The sequence below is a fragment of the Miscanthus floridulus genome, chromosome 17 (genome assembly GCF_019320115.1).
Source record: "Miscanthus floridulus cultivar M001 chromosome 17, ASM1932011v1, whole genome shotgun sequence".
Taxonomy (NCBI): domain Eukaryota; kingdom Viridiplantae; phylum Streptophyta; class Magnoliopsida; order Poales; family Poaceae; genus Miscanthus; species Miscanthus floridulus.
The window spans coordinates 67,863,879-67,879,433 of NC_089596.1; the positions used below are offsets into that span (position 1 = coordinate 67,863,879).

The window sequence follows — 15,555 nt, forward strand, 5'->3', positions numbered from 1 at the left end:
CCACGTCGTGCCCTGCTCGCTTCTGACGCTTTCATGCCCCTACTCGCGCTACCCCTTCGTCACCACTGCAGAGCCCTAACCATCGTAGCGCCTTCTCTGGTCGCCATGCCTCCTCACATGTGCTGCGCCATTGCTGGGTCATGTGGAGTCTCTCCAGCACTACCACTTGCCTGCACCCATCGTGTCTTGAGGGCTCTGCCAGCCCTAGCATCACCTGGTGGTCATGCTCATCATAGTCACCACTAAATAGCTCGCTAGAGTCCATTCCTTCCTCTCCATCCTTTTGACCCAGCAGTGTTGCCTCCTTGGTGAGCATCTCCCATGCCTTGTAGGCATTTGTTGAAATGCCTCTATGCCATTACCTCTCCTTTTGCTCACTCTCTTCTGTCATTCCTTGTAGCAGTGACTTGTGCGGCCCTATGATCTTCTCTCCTATTGCTTGATTGTCGTATCATCGCCATTCATAGGTAGCAAGCCATGCCGAACCTTTCTTACCTCAATTGCTTTGCTTCTGATAGGGCACACTTATCTCTAGGATATAGATGCTTATATATATTCCTATCTATTCTATTCGCTGTAGTGTGTCAGTGCTTGAGGTAGTGATCAATGGTCAGTGACAGTAAACTCGGGGCCAATACCATGAGTATGGAACAGAGGCCAAGCCTCTTGAGTGACAGATGGCAGTGACCTAGGGGGAGTGTCGGTAGTTAGCAGCAGTGGTCTTTGTTGGTAGTGGTTCTAGCAAAGTCAGACAGTAGTTTGTTTCAGGGGGAGTTCTTGTCAGTAACAGCTAGAGTTCTTGTCAGTAACACTAGTCCTATACCCCCTGCTAGAGGGGGTGGTGATGATCAGGACCCTCATCGTCTGCCGAGGGACAAGGGCAAGGCGAAGGTGATCGAGCAGACCAAGAAGTGGAAGCGACAGCATTGGGAGGTTGAGCAGGCACTAACAGCAACAACAGCTTATGACAGAGGTGTGAGAGGTGGCAGGGGTGGTTCTTTGCATCATGGTCCTTTAGCTACAAAGACTCCGTAGTTAGAGCCCTAGCAGATAGAGACACCTCAGCCTCATCGGTCGTCTCATGCACGCAACACTGTGCACCTAATGCCAAGTCAGCGTTAGCAGGAGCAACCCAAGGACCCTACGGAGGACTTACCTCTAGTACCACCTAGACGACACTTTAGAGAGCACGACAAGTAGGGTCTTGAGCTAGTTCAGGACGACCCTTGCCTGATTGAGCTTCGCACAGCCACAACCGGACGTGTTCATTGTTTTCAGAATGTCTCGCTTGAGGAGTGGTTACTAGCAGAGAGAGAGGAGCATGCTTTAGCACCGTTCAACACAACTATTCAGGAGTCATTCTATAGAGCATAGAGGCTTGAGCAAGTTGGTTTGAGGCCCCACAGAGTCTTGGACTTGGCCTATTTGAGGAGAGCTGTAGGCACTCATGAGATTTCACAGCGCATCACTTACTTGCTAGGACTGGAGGCGTTGATGTGTAGATTATGCTTATACATGGATGAGTGGGTCAGAGTGTTCTATGTCATAGATTGGGTTGACCCAAGCCACGAGTTCATATAGTTCAGGTTCGAGGGGGACACCCACAGGATCTTTGCTAGTGAGATCAGACAGCTATATGGGTTTCCAGAGACACCTGTGTGACTACACAGTTTGTGCTATAGTACAACTAACCCTCCTCAACGTCCTTATGGCGGGACATAGCCATCGGTAGCCCATGTGGCCGCTATCTTTCGTTCGCCATTTGATGAGGGTTCTAGACAGAGTTTGAGGGACATGACTCGTCTTGCTCGGGTGCTTGAGACAGTGATGATGAAGACCTTGCTACCACGAGTTGGTTTTAGAGAGGACTTGACACACCTGCAGTAGTGGCTTCTTAGGGCACTAGTCTCTCACATAGTGTTCGATGTTGTAGACTTCTTGCTTTGTGAGATTGAGGATATAGTGATGGATGGGTGTAGAGCTTGTCATCAGCTTCCCTATGCTCACTACCTATCACATATCATTGAGAGGCTGATCCATCATCCTCAATATGTCATGACTAATGACACTCACGCCGGAGCCTTTGGGATTTACTGGCTAGTTGATCTTGGGACAAATGAGCGACATAGAGCGATTGAGCCTATTAAGCAGCCCAAGATAGAGGACCCTCAGGACGAGTCAGTCAGGGACACTAAGCAGCAGTTTGGTGGAGATTATGAAGATGACTTTCACAATGACGATGATGATGGTGAGGATAAGCTACTAGAGTTGACACAAGCACCTCCACCTCCTCGACCCCACGACCATGAGGCTAGTGGTTCCCGCTCTACTTCGCCAGTTCCTCTAGCGACAGACCCTACTCTAATAGTGTTACTTCAGTAGATGATCACTAAGCAGCAAAGATAGACCGCTGAGATATAGAGGATAATAGCCGAGCAGGCATGACATGAGGCAGAGGTATGTACCGAGCAGGCTAGGCTAGGCCAGCAGATGCTCACCTTGTTTGAGAACATACAGGCTCGGTAGGATTCCTTCTAGGAGTGGATGATTGCTAGTGAGGCACGACACTTCCACTACTTTGAGCATATTCTGCAACAAACCGGCATCTCACCTCCATCGCCTCCAGTCCAGATAGCAACTCCTGCACTGGTTTAGCAGGTTTCACTGGCCCTAGCTATATAGTACAGTGTACTTTAGGGCCAGAGCTACCCCTAGGTGTGTCCGATCCACCCCACTACACTTGACTTCTCTTCTCTAGCAGCTCAAGGTGTGGATCCGAGGATTACCTACGTGTCTCAGCGTCTCCCGCTTATAGCTACTCAAACATAGTCGGTGATCGTGGCAATGATAGTAGCTTAGACTTCTCAGTCAGTCTTAGCCACACATAGTCAGGTCACGGGAGAGTCTTCACAGGCAGTGCCTTCTACTTTAGCTCCTATGTTACCTACAGCTCCACCTCAGACAGGCACCGGTGACATGATACCTTCTTTAGTTGCCTTGTTGTAAGGTCGAGATGGCGGACTAGAGGGGGGGTGAATAGTATTTTCTAAAGTTAATCGCGTCGGCTAACCAAAACAAGTGTGGAATTAAAACGATCGTCTAGCCAAGACTACACCCCTCTATCTATGTTCTCTAGCACCTTCCAAAGATACTAATCAAGCAACAAAGGTGCTAGGCTAGCTAGAGCTCACCTAACCAATTCTAGGAGCAAGGTCACACAAACCTATGCCACTAGTACTTTAAGCAACAAGAGAGCTCCTACACATGCTAGTAAGCAAAAGCACAAAGCCACCTAATGCTCACTAGCAATGCTCAATAACAAGGCAACCAATGCCAAATTAGAGAGCGCAAATACTTAGCTACACAAACTAAGCAAAGTGACTAACAAGGTTACACAAACCAAATTAGCCATGCAAGGGAGCTACTTCTATGCTACACAAGCAAGAAGGTAACTAGTAAGCTACACAAGCTAACTAATTACAAAAGCAACTACACAAGCACAATGTATATGAAAGTAATTACAAGCTTGTGTAATGAGGATGCAAACCAACGGGAGGAACAAGGTTGACACGGTAATTTTTCTCCCGAGGTTCACGTGTTTGCCAACACGCTACGTCCCCATTGTGTCGACCACTCACTTGGTGGTTCGGTGGCTAATTGGCATCACCCGCTAAGCCCACATGTTGGGCACTGCAAGAACCTACCCTAGGAGTAAGGGTAGCTCAATGACACGCTTTACTAAAGTTGCTCTTCGCGGCTCCCGCGGGGCGAGTACAATGCCCCTCACAAAGCACTTCTCCGGAGCACCGCACAAGCTTCTTGGGGGCTTCAACAGAGACCACCACCAAGCCGTCGAGGAGGTGGCAACCTCCAAGAGTAACAAGCACCATCGGCTTGCAACTCGATCACCTAGTGCCACTCGATGCAACCTCACGATGCAATCGCACTAGAATCGCTCTCTCTCATACAATCGAATGATCACTATCAAGTATATGTGAGATAGAGGGCTTCCAAGCACTACTACACAAGCCACCAAGGCTCTAGTGTGCTCAGCTAATGGCCCAAGGCCGACCATGGCTTCTATTTATAACCCCACGAACAAATAGAGCTGTTACCCCTTCACTGGGCAAAAGTCGGGACGACCGGACGCTCCGGTCTGATCGACCGGACGCTGGACCTCAGCGTTCGGTCGTGCGATGCACGCCACGTGTCCCCTGCTTCAAATACTATTTGCCCAATCTCAACGGTCATCTGTCGACCGGACCCAGTAGCTTGAACTGACCGGACACAGCAACCCCAGCGTCTGGTCGTTTCTAGTAAGGTACCAGACATGACCAGACATGTCCAGTCGGTCGCGATCGGACGCAGCACCAACGTCTAGTCACTTCTAGCTTCTCTGCTCTGCCTGCGTCATTACACGTCACCCTAACCAGACGCACACAGTTAGCATCCAGTCACTTCCAGCGCTAGCGTCCGATCGATGACCGACACCTACACGTTGTCTGCCATCACTGACTGGACGCTGGAACCCAACGTCCGGTCACTGCCTGACCAGAGTCCGGTGCACTTTATGAGACCCTATCTTTTCTGTCTAGTGCGCCGGTGGAGTTTCAAACCCTTCTCACCTTCGTTCCATCGCTGAGTTGATCCACATCAACTCCAACTTCATCTCCTTTATAAATGTGCCAACACCACCAAGTGTACACCACCATGTGTATGTGTGTTAGCATTTTCACAAATCTTTTCCAAAGGATTAGCCACTCAACTTGCCACGCCACTCAATCCTAGCGACGATGCAAAGTTAGATCACTCGAGTGGCACTAGATGACCGATATGCAAACAAGTTTGCCCCTCTTGATAGTATGGCCATCTATCCAAAACCCGGTCACAAACTTCTCTACACACCTATGACTGGTGAAATGAAATGCCCTATGTTATACCTTTGCCTTACACATTCCATTCCATCTCCTCCAATGTCGATGCAACACATGCACCAACACAATCAACAATGATATGATCCACTTCATATCATCACATGATCATATTGGTTAATCAATCTTGACTTCACTTGCTTTTCACCGTTGCCTTCGTCCATCGGCGCCAAGTCTTGCTTAAGCTTCACCGCCATGCGGTCCATCGCTCCAAAGCCTCTAACTTGCCCTTTACGCTTGCAACTGGTCCATCAAGCCAAGTCTTGTCTTGATCTTCTCCACCTTGATCACATGACTCAATGTCATGTCTCATGTGCAATGAGCTCCTTCATCATCACATGTGTGAGCTTTGCAACATCTCCAAGCCATTTTCACCTTCATGGCATATGTTGCTCACATACACGTACATGTGGACTAATCACCTATGTATCTCACATAAACACAATTAGTCCACCTAGGTTGTCACTCAATTATTAAAACCACACAAGGACCTTTCACTCGTCTAAGCCACAGCAGCAGCAGTCAGTTCTCGTGAGTGAGCCTCCTCCACTTGTCACCACAGAGGTTCCAGTCATAGCTATAGTGATAGTGTAAGTTGCACCGACAATAGTGGTAGCTCTAGTTCAGTCACTCCTAGCTACAGAGTCTGTCGGTCAGCCAGAGGGAGAGATAGCTCAGAGCTCCACCAGTTCAGACGTTGACTACACTCAGTTCGAGATCCCTCCACATACCTCGGCACCTGGCACTATTGCTCCTACCCCACCTCAGGACCCTTAGGTTTTGGTGCTTGATGCCAAAGGGGGAGAGGGAGTGAGTATGTGAGATAGGGGGAGAGCTTGTGAGAGGGTTTTGATAACTTTGTTTGCTACTCCCTTATTTTGTTGCATGCATGTTTACTTTTCTGCTATGCATTGTATTATATGTGTGCTTGCATGTGTGATGACTTGTGAGACATGTTGACTTATCATTATATTTATATATCATGTCTCATTTGTGTTGCCCGTTTACTATGCTTCCGCCATACTCCGATGTTAAACGAGCATTTACTTTCTTATACTCGTGCTTATTTCTTATATATTGAGTACATATTGTGGACTTTGTATGCATGAACTTGTTCTAACCCCTTTGCTCTTATTGCCACAAGTTCATGCAAACCAAGCGGTTGAAAACCTAAAATCTCTCTTATACACATACTCGAGGTTGTGTTGTCATCAATCACCAAAAAGGAGGAGATTGAAAGCATCTAGGACCCTAGTTGGGTTTCGGTGATTAATGACTACACAAGATTACCATGACTAATGTCTGTTTTGTAGAGGCATTATAAGTTAGGTTATGGTAATGGTGTTTGATTGGGCACTTATGGTATTCATGCCCCTAACGATGGAATTCATTTCGGTTTTCAAAGGATGGACGACAAGGTTAAGGACGAACTAGTTCTAAGTGTCGTTTGGCGTTGAGAGACACTTAGATTAATTGTAGGACTTTGTTTTTCCTTTGGCCATACTATAAAGGGGGCATGGATGGGTAGCTTGACCTACGCATGTCTAGTGAGAAGAATGTGGTGCACATTTGTAAAATCTTACGCTAGGTAGCTCAGTGGAAGCCCAAGATCATCAGAAGTCAGAAACCGTTTCGAATCAGGATTTGAAACAGAGTGCAGCACTGCTGATGGCAGCGAACAGGGCGGTGTGCACCGCCCTGGTCACCGCCATCATGGTGGTGGTGCCACCGCCCCTTTTATCTAGAGGTTGGGTATTCTAGGGTGTCATCGGACAGCGCACTACCCCTAGGGTGGTGGTGCCACAGCCACTATTTTCCAGAGAGTACCCCAGGCCTTCATGGCACCAGACAGGGCACCGCCCCTGGGGTGGCGGTGCCACCGCCTTTTTATTCTAGAGAAGGGTGTTTTGAGGGTTTGGTCAACGCCCCTGGGGTGGCGGTGCCAGCCTAGTAATGGCTAGTTCAAAACTAGCTGTTGAGGTGGCACCGGACAGGGGGTGGCGGCGCGCCACCCTGCTGTCCAATGACCCCGACTTTGCTGAGTTGGAGGGTAACGACTAGTTCCTTGGCTTGGGGCTATTTATACCCCTCCATCTCGTGCTTTGAGGCTCTCTTGCTCATTTGTTTAGCTGAGGAAACACTTTGGAGAGCAAGGGAGAGCAAGAGCCTAGTGGAGTTGTTGAGATTTGCTAATCCAAGAGTAAGAACCTCATTTGTGCATAGATAGTAGCAAGTGTGCATCCACTCTTCTCATTATGCTTGGTTGGGTCAAGTAAGAGTCCGTGCTTGTTACTCTTGGTGATCACCACCACCTAGATGGCTCGGTGGTGATTGAAAGCTTGGTGATCATCTGTCGGAGCTTGTGGATGACCTAAGTCATGGTGTGAGCGGTTGTGGGTGATTCACCACGACGGAATATCGAAGAATCAGCCCCTAGAGAGCACTTGATTCTTGCGTGGATCAAGGGGAGCTACACCCTTGCGCGGGTGCTCCAACGAGGACTAGTGGGGAGCGGCGACTCTCTGATACCTCAGAAAAACATCGCCGTGTTCTTCTCCCTCTCTTTACTCTGAGCATTTACATTTAAGCAACTCAATCCATGTCTTTACATTCTTAGAATTACCTTGCTAGAGTAGAATTGAAATCTAGGATGCAAAATTTTTGTGCGGTAGAACAATAGAAACAATTTTAGGCATTAGGGGGTGAAATGGGCTAAGTGTAGGGCCTAATTATTGAAAGAAATTTAGAATTAGCCTAATTCACCTCCCTCTTGGGCATCTTGGTCCTTTCAGCATCTCTTATTCCTATTCGCTGACTGTGTCCTCATCAGCTCCTGTATCTCATTGGCTCGTTGAGCATAAAACTATGCTACTCTCTCTTTTTGTTTACTTGATTGAGGTCATCCATGTCCTCATACGCTACATGGCCGTTAGTTGCCTTGTTTAGTTACAGAACATCATGTTACCTTTTTATTCAGCAAGCTCTGCTATGGTAACTCTTAGGCCTTGTTGCTCTTAGACCTTGTTTAGATGTCGGTGTATCCACCTCAATGCGTGTGTTAGGATAGGTTGGTGTGAAAGTTAGTTTAAATTCCACATCGACATCCAAACAAGCCCTTAGATAACTTTTTCCCCCCTATGTGGAAGCTTCAGAGCGTAAACACATGACACAAGTTCTAATATATAAACCTGAAGTGGATATGTTAAATATGCAATTATCTAAATTAATTGAATCAACCATATAGATTATAGCATATTTGATGCATTCATGCCGTTGTATTTTATTGCATTGTGTGCTTCGAATAGTTTCTGTTTGTTTGTTTTCTGTGTGCAGGAGAAATTGTTTTAATTTTTTTCTCATGTTTCTGGAAATGCTCTCTCATCCGCTAGTTGGGCCGTGGCCCAATTGAGCCAGCCGGCAACTGGTGCTGCCCTCTTCCCTTGTTTCTCCGTCATTCCGGGCCGGGATGTCTTCTGTGTACTTCTGATCTCCTCCCTACGCTGCACGAGCCCAAGCTACACTGCTCGAGTTGAACTACTGCTGAACGGAAACAAACGGAATCAAACAATGTTACCTATGTATGTAAATGTAATGAAATGATGTTACAACTTACATATTTGTTAAGCACCAAGTTCGGATCGGATACGGAGTGAACACCATCTACGTAGTTGCATATATACGGTTTCTGTTGGATTCAGTTTTGTTTTTGCTTTTTACCTGAAGATGATGATGCCTACATTCTTGTTTAATCTTTCAGTATTGTAGAAATGTAAAAGGACAGCCCTACTATTGCCGACTGATATAGGGGGGGGGGGGGGGGGGGGGGGGCAAATCTGATTGCCCAGAGCAATTGAACAACTTAAATGTCAAATGTGTGCAACAAGGGTCAAATGCCACCCAAACGGGGACTAGAATCCTCATTCTCACTTCTTAGAAGTTGCATAGAGTTTGCAGTGAAATCTTTTTTCAGGTGTTTGTTCAATGTCAAATGTGTGCAACAAGCGTCCACATTGTTGATGTTATCTAAACTTGCTATGCAATAAATCTTCAAAGGCCAATCTTTTATCACAGACATTGAAGTGTTGGCAACTATACCGAACAGGAGGGACCTCCTCCATAATCCCGGTCTCGTTGATCTTTGCAGCCAATCCTACCGGACTTTAGAGCTATCATGACGAACATGCTGCATTCTATCATCAAAATTAGCAGATGCACAAGTAGAGTGGTTGATAATCTCGCAAAGAAGGCAAGACATATTTCGATTCCTAGCTCTGGCTTATTCTCTTATGAGTCTTGGACGTATTTTAGAAACTGTACTATCCAAATGACTCTAAAAACTTCCAATGAGACTTGGCCCATTTCTCTACTCTATATTTAAGTTTTAAATGAAATTTTATCTCTTCAAAAAATAAACTTATATGTCAAGAAAAGAAAGAGTTATCAGTACTCGGACACCACATTGTTTCAAAACTGTGTCATAAATCATATTTACCAGCTCGTGTTTGTAGAGCCTGACTGCAGCTGCTGGACCTTCCGCGGACGAGCCCGTGCTTCCAAGGTCCAAGTCTCATCGGCACTGCTTGGACCTGAAGTGCAGCTTCTGAAAATTGCGGCTTGCAAAAATTCGAAGACTCAAGCGCAGTATCTTCTGAAAGTTTGTATATTTACTTTGAGCCTGAAGTCTAGACTGAACAACAAATGCAGTTGAAGTCTATTGCCTTTCGATTATACGGTCGAGGAGACCACCCTGTATTATCACCAAGGATCAACGAAAAATTACAGATAACCGTTATTAGCACCCCAAGACAGGAGCTTTCCCAGCAGCAGCAGAGAACATCTTATTCTGAATAAGATCAACTCAATTCTCTTCTCTGCAATCTGTACCTCCTCTCGTCTTCACACGACGCTGAACAGACAAACAAAAGATCATCACCTCGATGATATCTTGCTCGACACCGTCCGCACCGTCAAGCTAATACCCGGCCGCTGCTTCAGCCCGCTCATCGGGCCACTGCCGACGCCGACGCCGACGCCGCTTTCCCGGTCCCGGCTCCTGTTCAACGACAGCCTCGATTTGATCGGCGACACGAGCCTTGTCGCCAACCTTGACGGCGAGAACGAGCAGCGCCGGGTTTTTGCAGGTGACGCCTGAACCTTTACGGGCGGCGGCGGTGACGACACGGCGGCGGGCCTCGCCGCCGGCAGGGCCTTCCCGTGGATCCTGAGCTTGGACCCCAGCGCGCTCGGCGGCGACTTGACCAGGAACTTGTGCGGCGTCTGCCGCGCCACGACGACCGGGGACCGCGTCTTGTAGAACCGCTTCTGCTTCTTGGAAGGCGATGGCGTCGTGCACGCGTCGGTGTTTGCGGCGGCGGAGGTGGAGGCGTGGAACGCGGGGTTCGGGAACATCACCGCCTTCTTCGCCCACGGCCGGTTCTTCGGGGAGACGCGGTTGGCGGACACCGACGGCCGGCCGACGGCCACCGGCGGCGACGCGGGCTTGAACTGGATCCGGGACCGCACGCGGCCACGCGACGGCGGGGTGGCGGCGTCGGCGAAGCGCGTCGCGGCGCCACCCCGATGGCTCTGCTTTTCCCGGGCACGCCGGGCGCGGAGGGGCGTCTGCTCCGCCGCCGCCGCCGCAGGCTTCCTGGTCCTGGGAACCGGTTTCGGGGTCCTCGGGGGCTCCCGATTCGCAGCGCCGGCAGCCGTGACGATGTCCCGCGCGAACTGGCTGGCCTGCACGATCTCTAGCACGGTCTCGCCGAGCAACATCGCCGGCAGCGACATTCGCCGCCACTGCGCGCCCTCTCTGCCGCCGCCGCCGAACTTGCCGTTCGGGGACCTCTTCTGCGCCGACGCGGCGCCCCTCATCCTGCGGCGCGGCAAGAGTCAGAGTCAGAGACAGAGAATTCCCAGGAATCTAGGACCGAATCGACCGAATTCGGACGTGGAGCAGAACAAGAACACTTGCCTGACGGTCTCCTGCTTGCATCGGAGGCTGGTGCGGAGGTACCCGCGCGTGCTGCGCGGGCTGAGGCTGACGCCGGAGACGACCTTGGCGCCGCCGGCCACCGTGTACTGCAGCTCCTGCAGCCGCGCCATGCACCGGTCAACCTGCGGATCCCAACTCACCCGCCGAAACACGTCAACATCCCCGCAAAACTAAATCGAACGAATTGAATCGAGCATCCGTTCCAGTCAGCGTCAGCTCCTACCTTCTTGAGCGTCTCCCTGACGAGAGCCGGGTTGAGCGCGGCAGCCGCGGCGAGGGCTGCCGCCGTTTGCCTGTCCGGCTTGGCGTTGGGGCTCCTCGCCACCATGGTCGTCGTCGTCGTCGCGTGGAAGGGGAGGAGGTGGCGCTGGTGAAGGTCAAAAAAGGGAGCTCATAACGAGCTGGAATGGGAGGGGTTCGAAAGCGATTGGGCGACGCATTTCCGCGGGGGGCTCTGTGCTAACGGTCGGCGGTGCAACGGCTACTTCTCGGGAGTAATCACGGGACGAGGGGACCAACAGGCCGGCCCGGCCCGGCCCGGCCCGGGCGCCCCCTAGACTCTAGAGTAAAGAGCAGCTGGGCCCGCTACGTCACCCGGTGGACTTGTGCAGTTACAGTGGGGATAAATCGTGATTTGTCCTTGCTATGGACATAAAAAATAACAGATAGAGTTTATGACTAAGAAATCTATTTGGGGAGGCAATATTTGAACGGATTGCAAGCACTACGATGTTCAATTCTTGATTTTTAATCGCAGTAACCCTATCTGTCTATAAGAATACAAGGATTTTACCGGCGTGTTGCAACACAAGTCAAAAAAATAATAATAAAATGTTTGGTATTGTTCTAGGTAGCCAAATCAAAATCAAGACAGATGGTTCATATCCATATGTTGTTAGATGTCTTACCGGCAAATATTTTTCAAGAAAACTTTATATCACCAATCAAACGCGTATTGCACAACTAAACCTTGTCTTACATGTAATATTTTTCAAGAAAACTGTATATCATCAAAAGCGTATTGCACAACTAAACATCATGGTTTCTGATTGAGATTTAGTCCTAATTTGAGACGTATTGTATTCTAATTGCATCCCTGTTAAGGCGATTGCATTAGCCAGGCAGCAGCTTTCTACCCTTTTATCTCCTTTTCTCGTGGTTCCTTCTGGTGCTGCTTCTTCACGACGGCCTTGTGCCATTTCTTCAGAGCCTTCGCTGTCTGCTTGGCGAAAATTGTTCTCTTCATTTGTGATCAGGCTATACCATCTGGAAAGCAAACCTCTCCAACTTTAGTATTCCAAGAGACATGCATTTGGCAAAGCCAATGCTAGCTCAGAGTTGTGTGGCAGCCCTCCTGAGTTCTGAATTCTATTATGGAGTGAAGTAAATAATAATTCAGTTATATCACTTATCACTCTGATGACAATGTTGGCTTGTGATTGAATATCAGCAAGCAATGTGAATGTGTTTTCACCTTAGATACAAGGGCATAGAGTGGAAGGGTGACATAGCTGCACATAAATCGGACAATAGCTCTGTAAAACAAAGAACGAAATTGGTTAATAAGTAGAATTTTTCCAAACAATAAAACAACAGACACTTGCACGACAACCTCAAAGTTGTCACTGAAGCAGGATCTCAGGCCAAATTAGTAATGCACATATGTTTGTCATAGCAATGTCTTCACACAGACTACAAATTTGCCACAGAAGATGTTTCCTAGCCTCGAAACCAATCTTACCCAAACCCAAAAGATGTAATTTCAAATGCACTCTGCAGGAAAAGATTAAACAAATGGCTATTAGTATGTTCAACAGCCTGCGACCTTCATTTTATGTTCAACAGCCTGCTGCACTGGATGAGAGCAGTAGGCACCATATGCGCATGCTCCCTCGTGTCCTTGTTCGGGAGCGCTTTAATGGATGATTTGCCGAGCCGCTGCCAGCTCTTTCCCCCTCCTTGCTTGCCTCTGCTGTTTTCTCTTCCGCCGTGGCCACACTGTCCGTCGTCGGTCCCTCACGAGCGCACGCGTGCCCCGTGGCCTCGCGCTAGTCCACAGCTCCCCGCTCCTCGTGTGGGCCGACGAGGCTGAGCGTCGGTACGACTTCGTCGCCGCTCTCCTCCCTCACCAAAGCCCACGCGCGGCTCCGCCTCACCTCGCTCCTCCTCGCACCCCGTGGCTCCTCCCATGCCCCGCGTGCCGCCACCCCCGCCGCCGCCAGGGCGCACCTCAAGAGCGTGCTAATCATCCTCTCCCCGCTCCCCCACCGCACTCTACCCGTCGTAGGGCTCCACCTCCGTAGCACCGCCTCGCCTCGCCGCACCTCCACGCGGACGACCACACTGGGGACCGACTCAAGGTCACGCCTCCCTCTCCGGCCGAGCCCCTCTGCCATGCCGTACTCTGCTTCACCGACGCGGGAGACACGCTGTGTCTCCTCTGCTTCGCCGTGCCGCGCTTCCCGCCTGCCCATCATCGTGTCGCGCCTCCCCCTGCCACGCCCGCGTGTGGCCGACGTGCCGTGCTCTGCCTCGGTCCACTCGCAGCCAGGCCGAGCCAAGTCGTGGTCCGTGCACCTCCCCGTGCGCGATCCATCTCCATTGCCGCCGCCCGCCTGGCCTGTGCCGCCGCAGCCGGCGTGACCGCCACCAGGGCTCACGCGGGCAAGCTGCCGGGGCCCGGCTCAGATCTTGCCGCAGCCAGCTCGAGGTCGTGCGGGCTCCCGTGCACCTCATCGACGGGCTTCCCGCCGCCGCCATGCCTTCCCCGGCTGAGATTAACCGTCGGCCGGTGCTCTTCTGCTCTGTGCTCTGCTTTTTCGGGAGGGAGAGAAAGTGTGAATAGAAACTAATATAGGGTTCTAGGTGTAAATTGCGTGACCCTAATGAATAGTGCATCATAATGCTTGTGGATCTCGGGTTGAATAGAGAAAAACGCGGGGTCTTTCTGCAAAATGCGCGCCCATGCCTGGGCCACGCCGCGTGGGCCGGTCTGTTGGGCCACTCGCCCTACGCCTCCGCGGCCGCGGCCTGTCCGGCGTCCCGCCTAGGCCGGCCTTGTGTCGCACGCGCCTGGGTCGCGTGCGCGCACTGTGCGCCTGGGCCGCGTGTCCGCGTGGGCCGTCCGCGCCGTTACCGCCGTCGCTGGGCCACGCCTGGCCAGCATGTCGCGCGTGAGCCTACGGACCGAGCCAGCTCGTTGGTCGTGGGCCGTGGTGCTATTTTCTTTTTCCAATGAATTGTTGAAGATTTCCTAAAATAAATTATGAGCTGATTTTGTTATTTAAATATAAAATCATTTAGGAATCCAAAAATTATGGAACAAATTTCGTTGAGTTCCTAAAATCATGATCTATCAATTAGCGTAATTGATTCATCTAGTTGGTGATGTTTTTAGGGTTGCTCTAATTATTTTAAAATATTTAATATTGTTAAAATGTGAACTTGTGGGAATTTTTGTGAGAAAATGGTGATAGTGTTGACTCTGAAAATTTTACAGTAAATTCCTAATATTGTTAGCTGCTCACTGTAATTTTTGTAGCTCCAGAATAATTAGTTTGCTAGATTGATAATGATGCTCTATTTAGAATAAAGATTAAATCGATAGAATGAAATAAAGAAACACCTGGGAATTGTATAACTAAAACACTTGTTGGGAAATGGCACCTTTCTTGACGATGTTGATACATAGATCAGTACATTAGTCGTTAGAGCTAGCTTGTTAGTTCATAGTATGTACTCTGTTTTAAAAATTGTTGTTTCCTTGTTAATTAACGGTTGCATCATCTCTGCATCACATTGCATCTCATAATAGGAACGATGGTGGATCAATGGAATCAACTGGAGTAGCAGAAAAGATGATGCCAGGAATCATGTCATGAAGATGGGATACTAACTTTTTAGTATATATCTTACCCAGGCAAGCCCCGGTGTATAACCCCTACTTTTTTGCACTTTAAATTATATTTGTGAATTAAGTTTTAAGGAGTTGAATGAAACTCACTTGCATATATATATCCTATGAGTCTTACTAGTATGATAGGATCGTGTAGATTGCTATGCTATAGGACTCCGGTAGAAGTCGAGTGATTGCCTGTCACTCGCGAGAGATAGGAAATATATTATTGTTGTTACTATATTATTATCACTCATGATAAAATGATAAAAGGAAAAATGGAGACCAGGCAGGGATATGTGAAAGGTCCTTGTGTGGTTTTGGTAATTGAGTGACAATCTAGGTAAACTAATTATGTTTATGTGAGATACACAGGTGATTAGTCCACAGGTACATGTGTGTGAGCAGCATATGCCATGAAGGTGAAAATGGCTTAGAGATGTTGCAAAGCTCACACATGTGATGATGAATTAGCTCATTGCAAATGAGACATAACATTGAGTCATGTGATCAAGGTGGAGAAGATCAAGACAAGACTTAGCTTGATAGACCGGTTGCAAGCATGAAGGGCAAGTCTGAGGCTTTAGAGCGATGGACCGCGTGGCGGTGAAGCTTGAGCAAGACATGGCGTCGATGGACGAAGGCAACAGTGAAAAAGCAAGCGAAGTCAAAATCAATGAACCAATATGATCACGTGATGATATGAAGTGGATTATATCATTGTTGATCGTGTT

At 49.1% G+C, this 15,555-nt stretch overlaps 1 protein-coding gene across 1 annotated transcript; it reads right to left on the reverse strand.

The window, feature by feature from the left end:
• Positions 1-9,636: 9,636 nt before the first annotated feature.
• On the reverse strand, positions 9,637-11,343 carry LOC136518918 (microtubule-binding protein TANGLED1-like). The gene is made up of 3 exons (XM_066512605.1): positions 11,150-11,343; positions 10,906-11,048; positions 9,637-10,806 (listed from the first exon to the last, which is right to left on the reverse strand). The coding sequence occupies exons 1-3, from the start codon at positions 11,252-11,254 to the stop codon at positions 9,861-9,863; spliced, it is 1,194 nt and encodes a 397-aa protein (XP_066368702.1). The 5' UTR covers positions 11,255-11,343; the 3' UTR covers positions 9,637-9,860.
• Between the last annotated feature and the right edge of the window lie 4,212 nt (positions 11,344-15,555).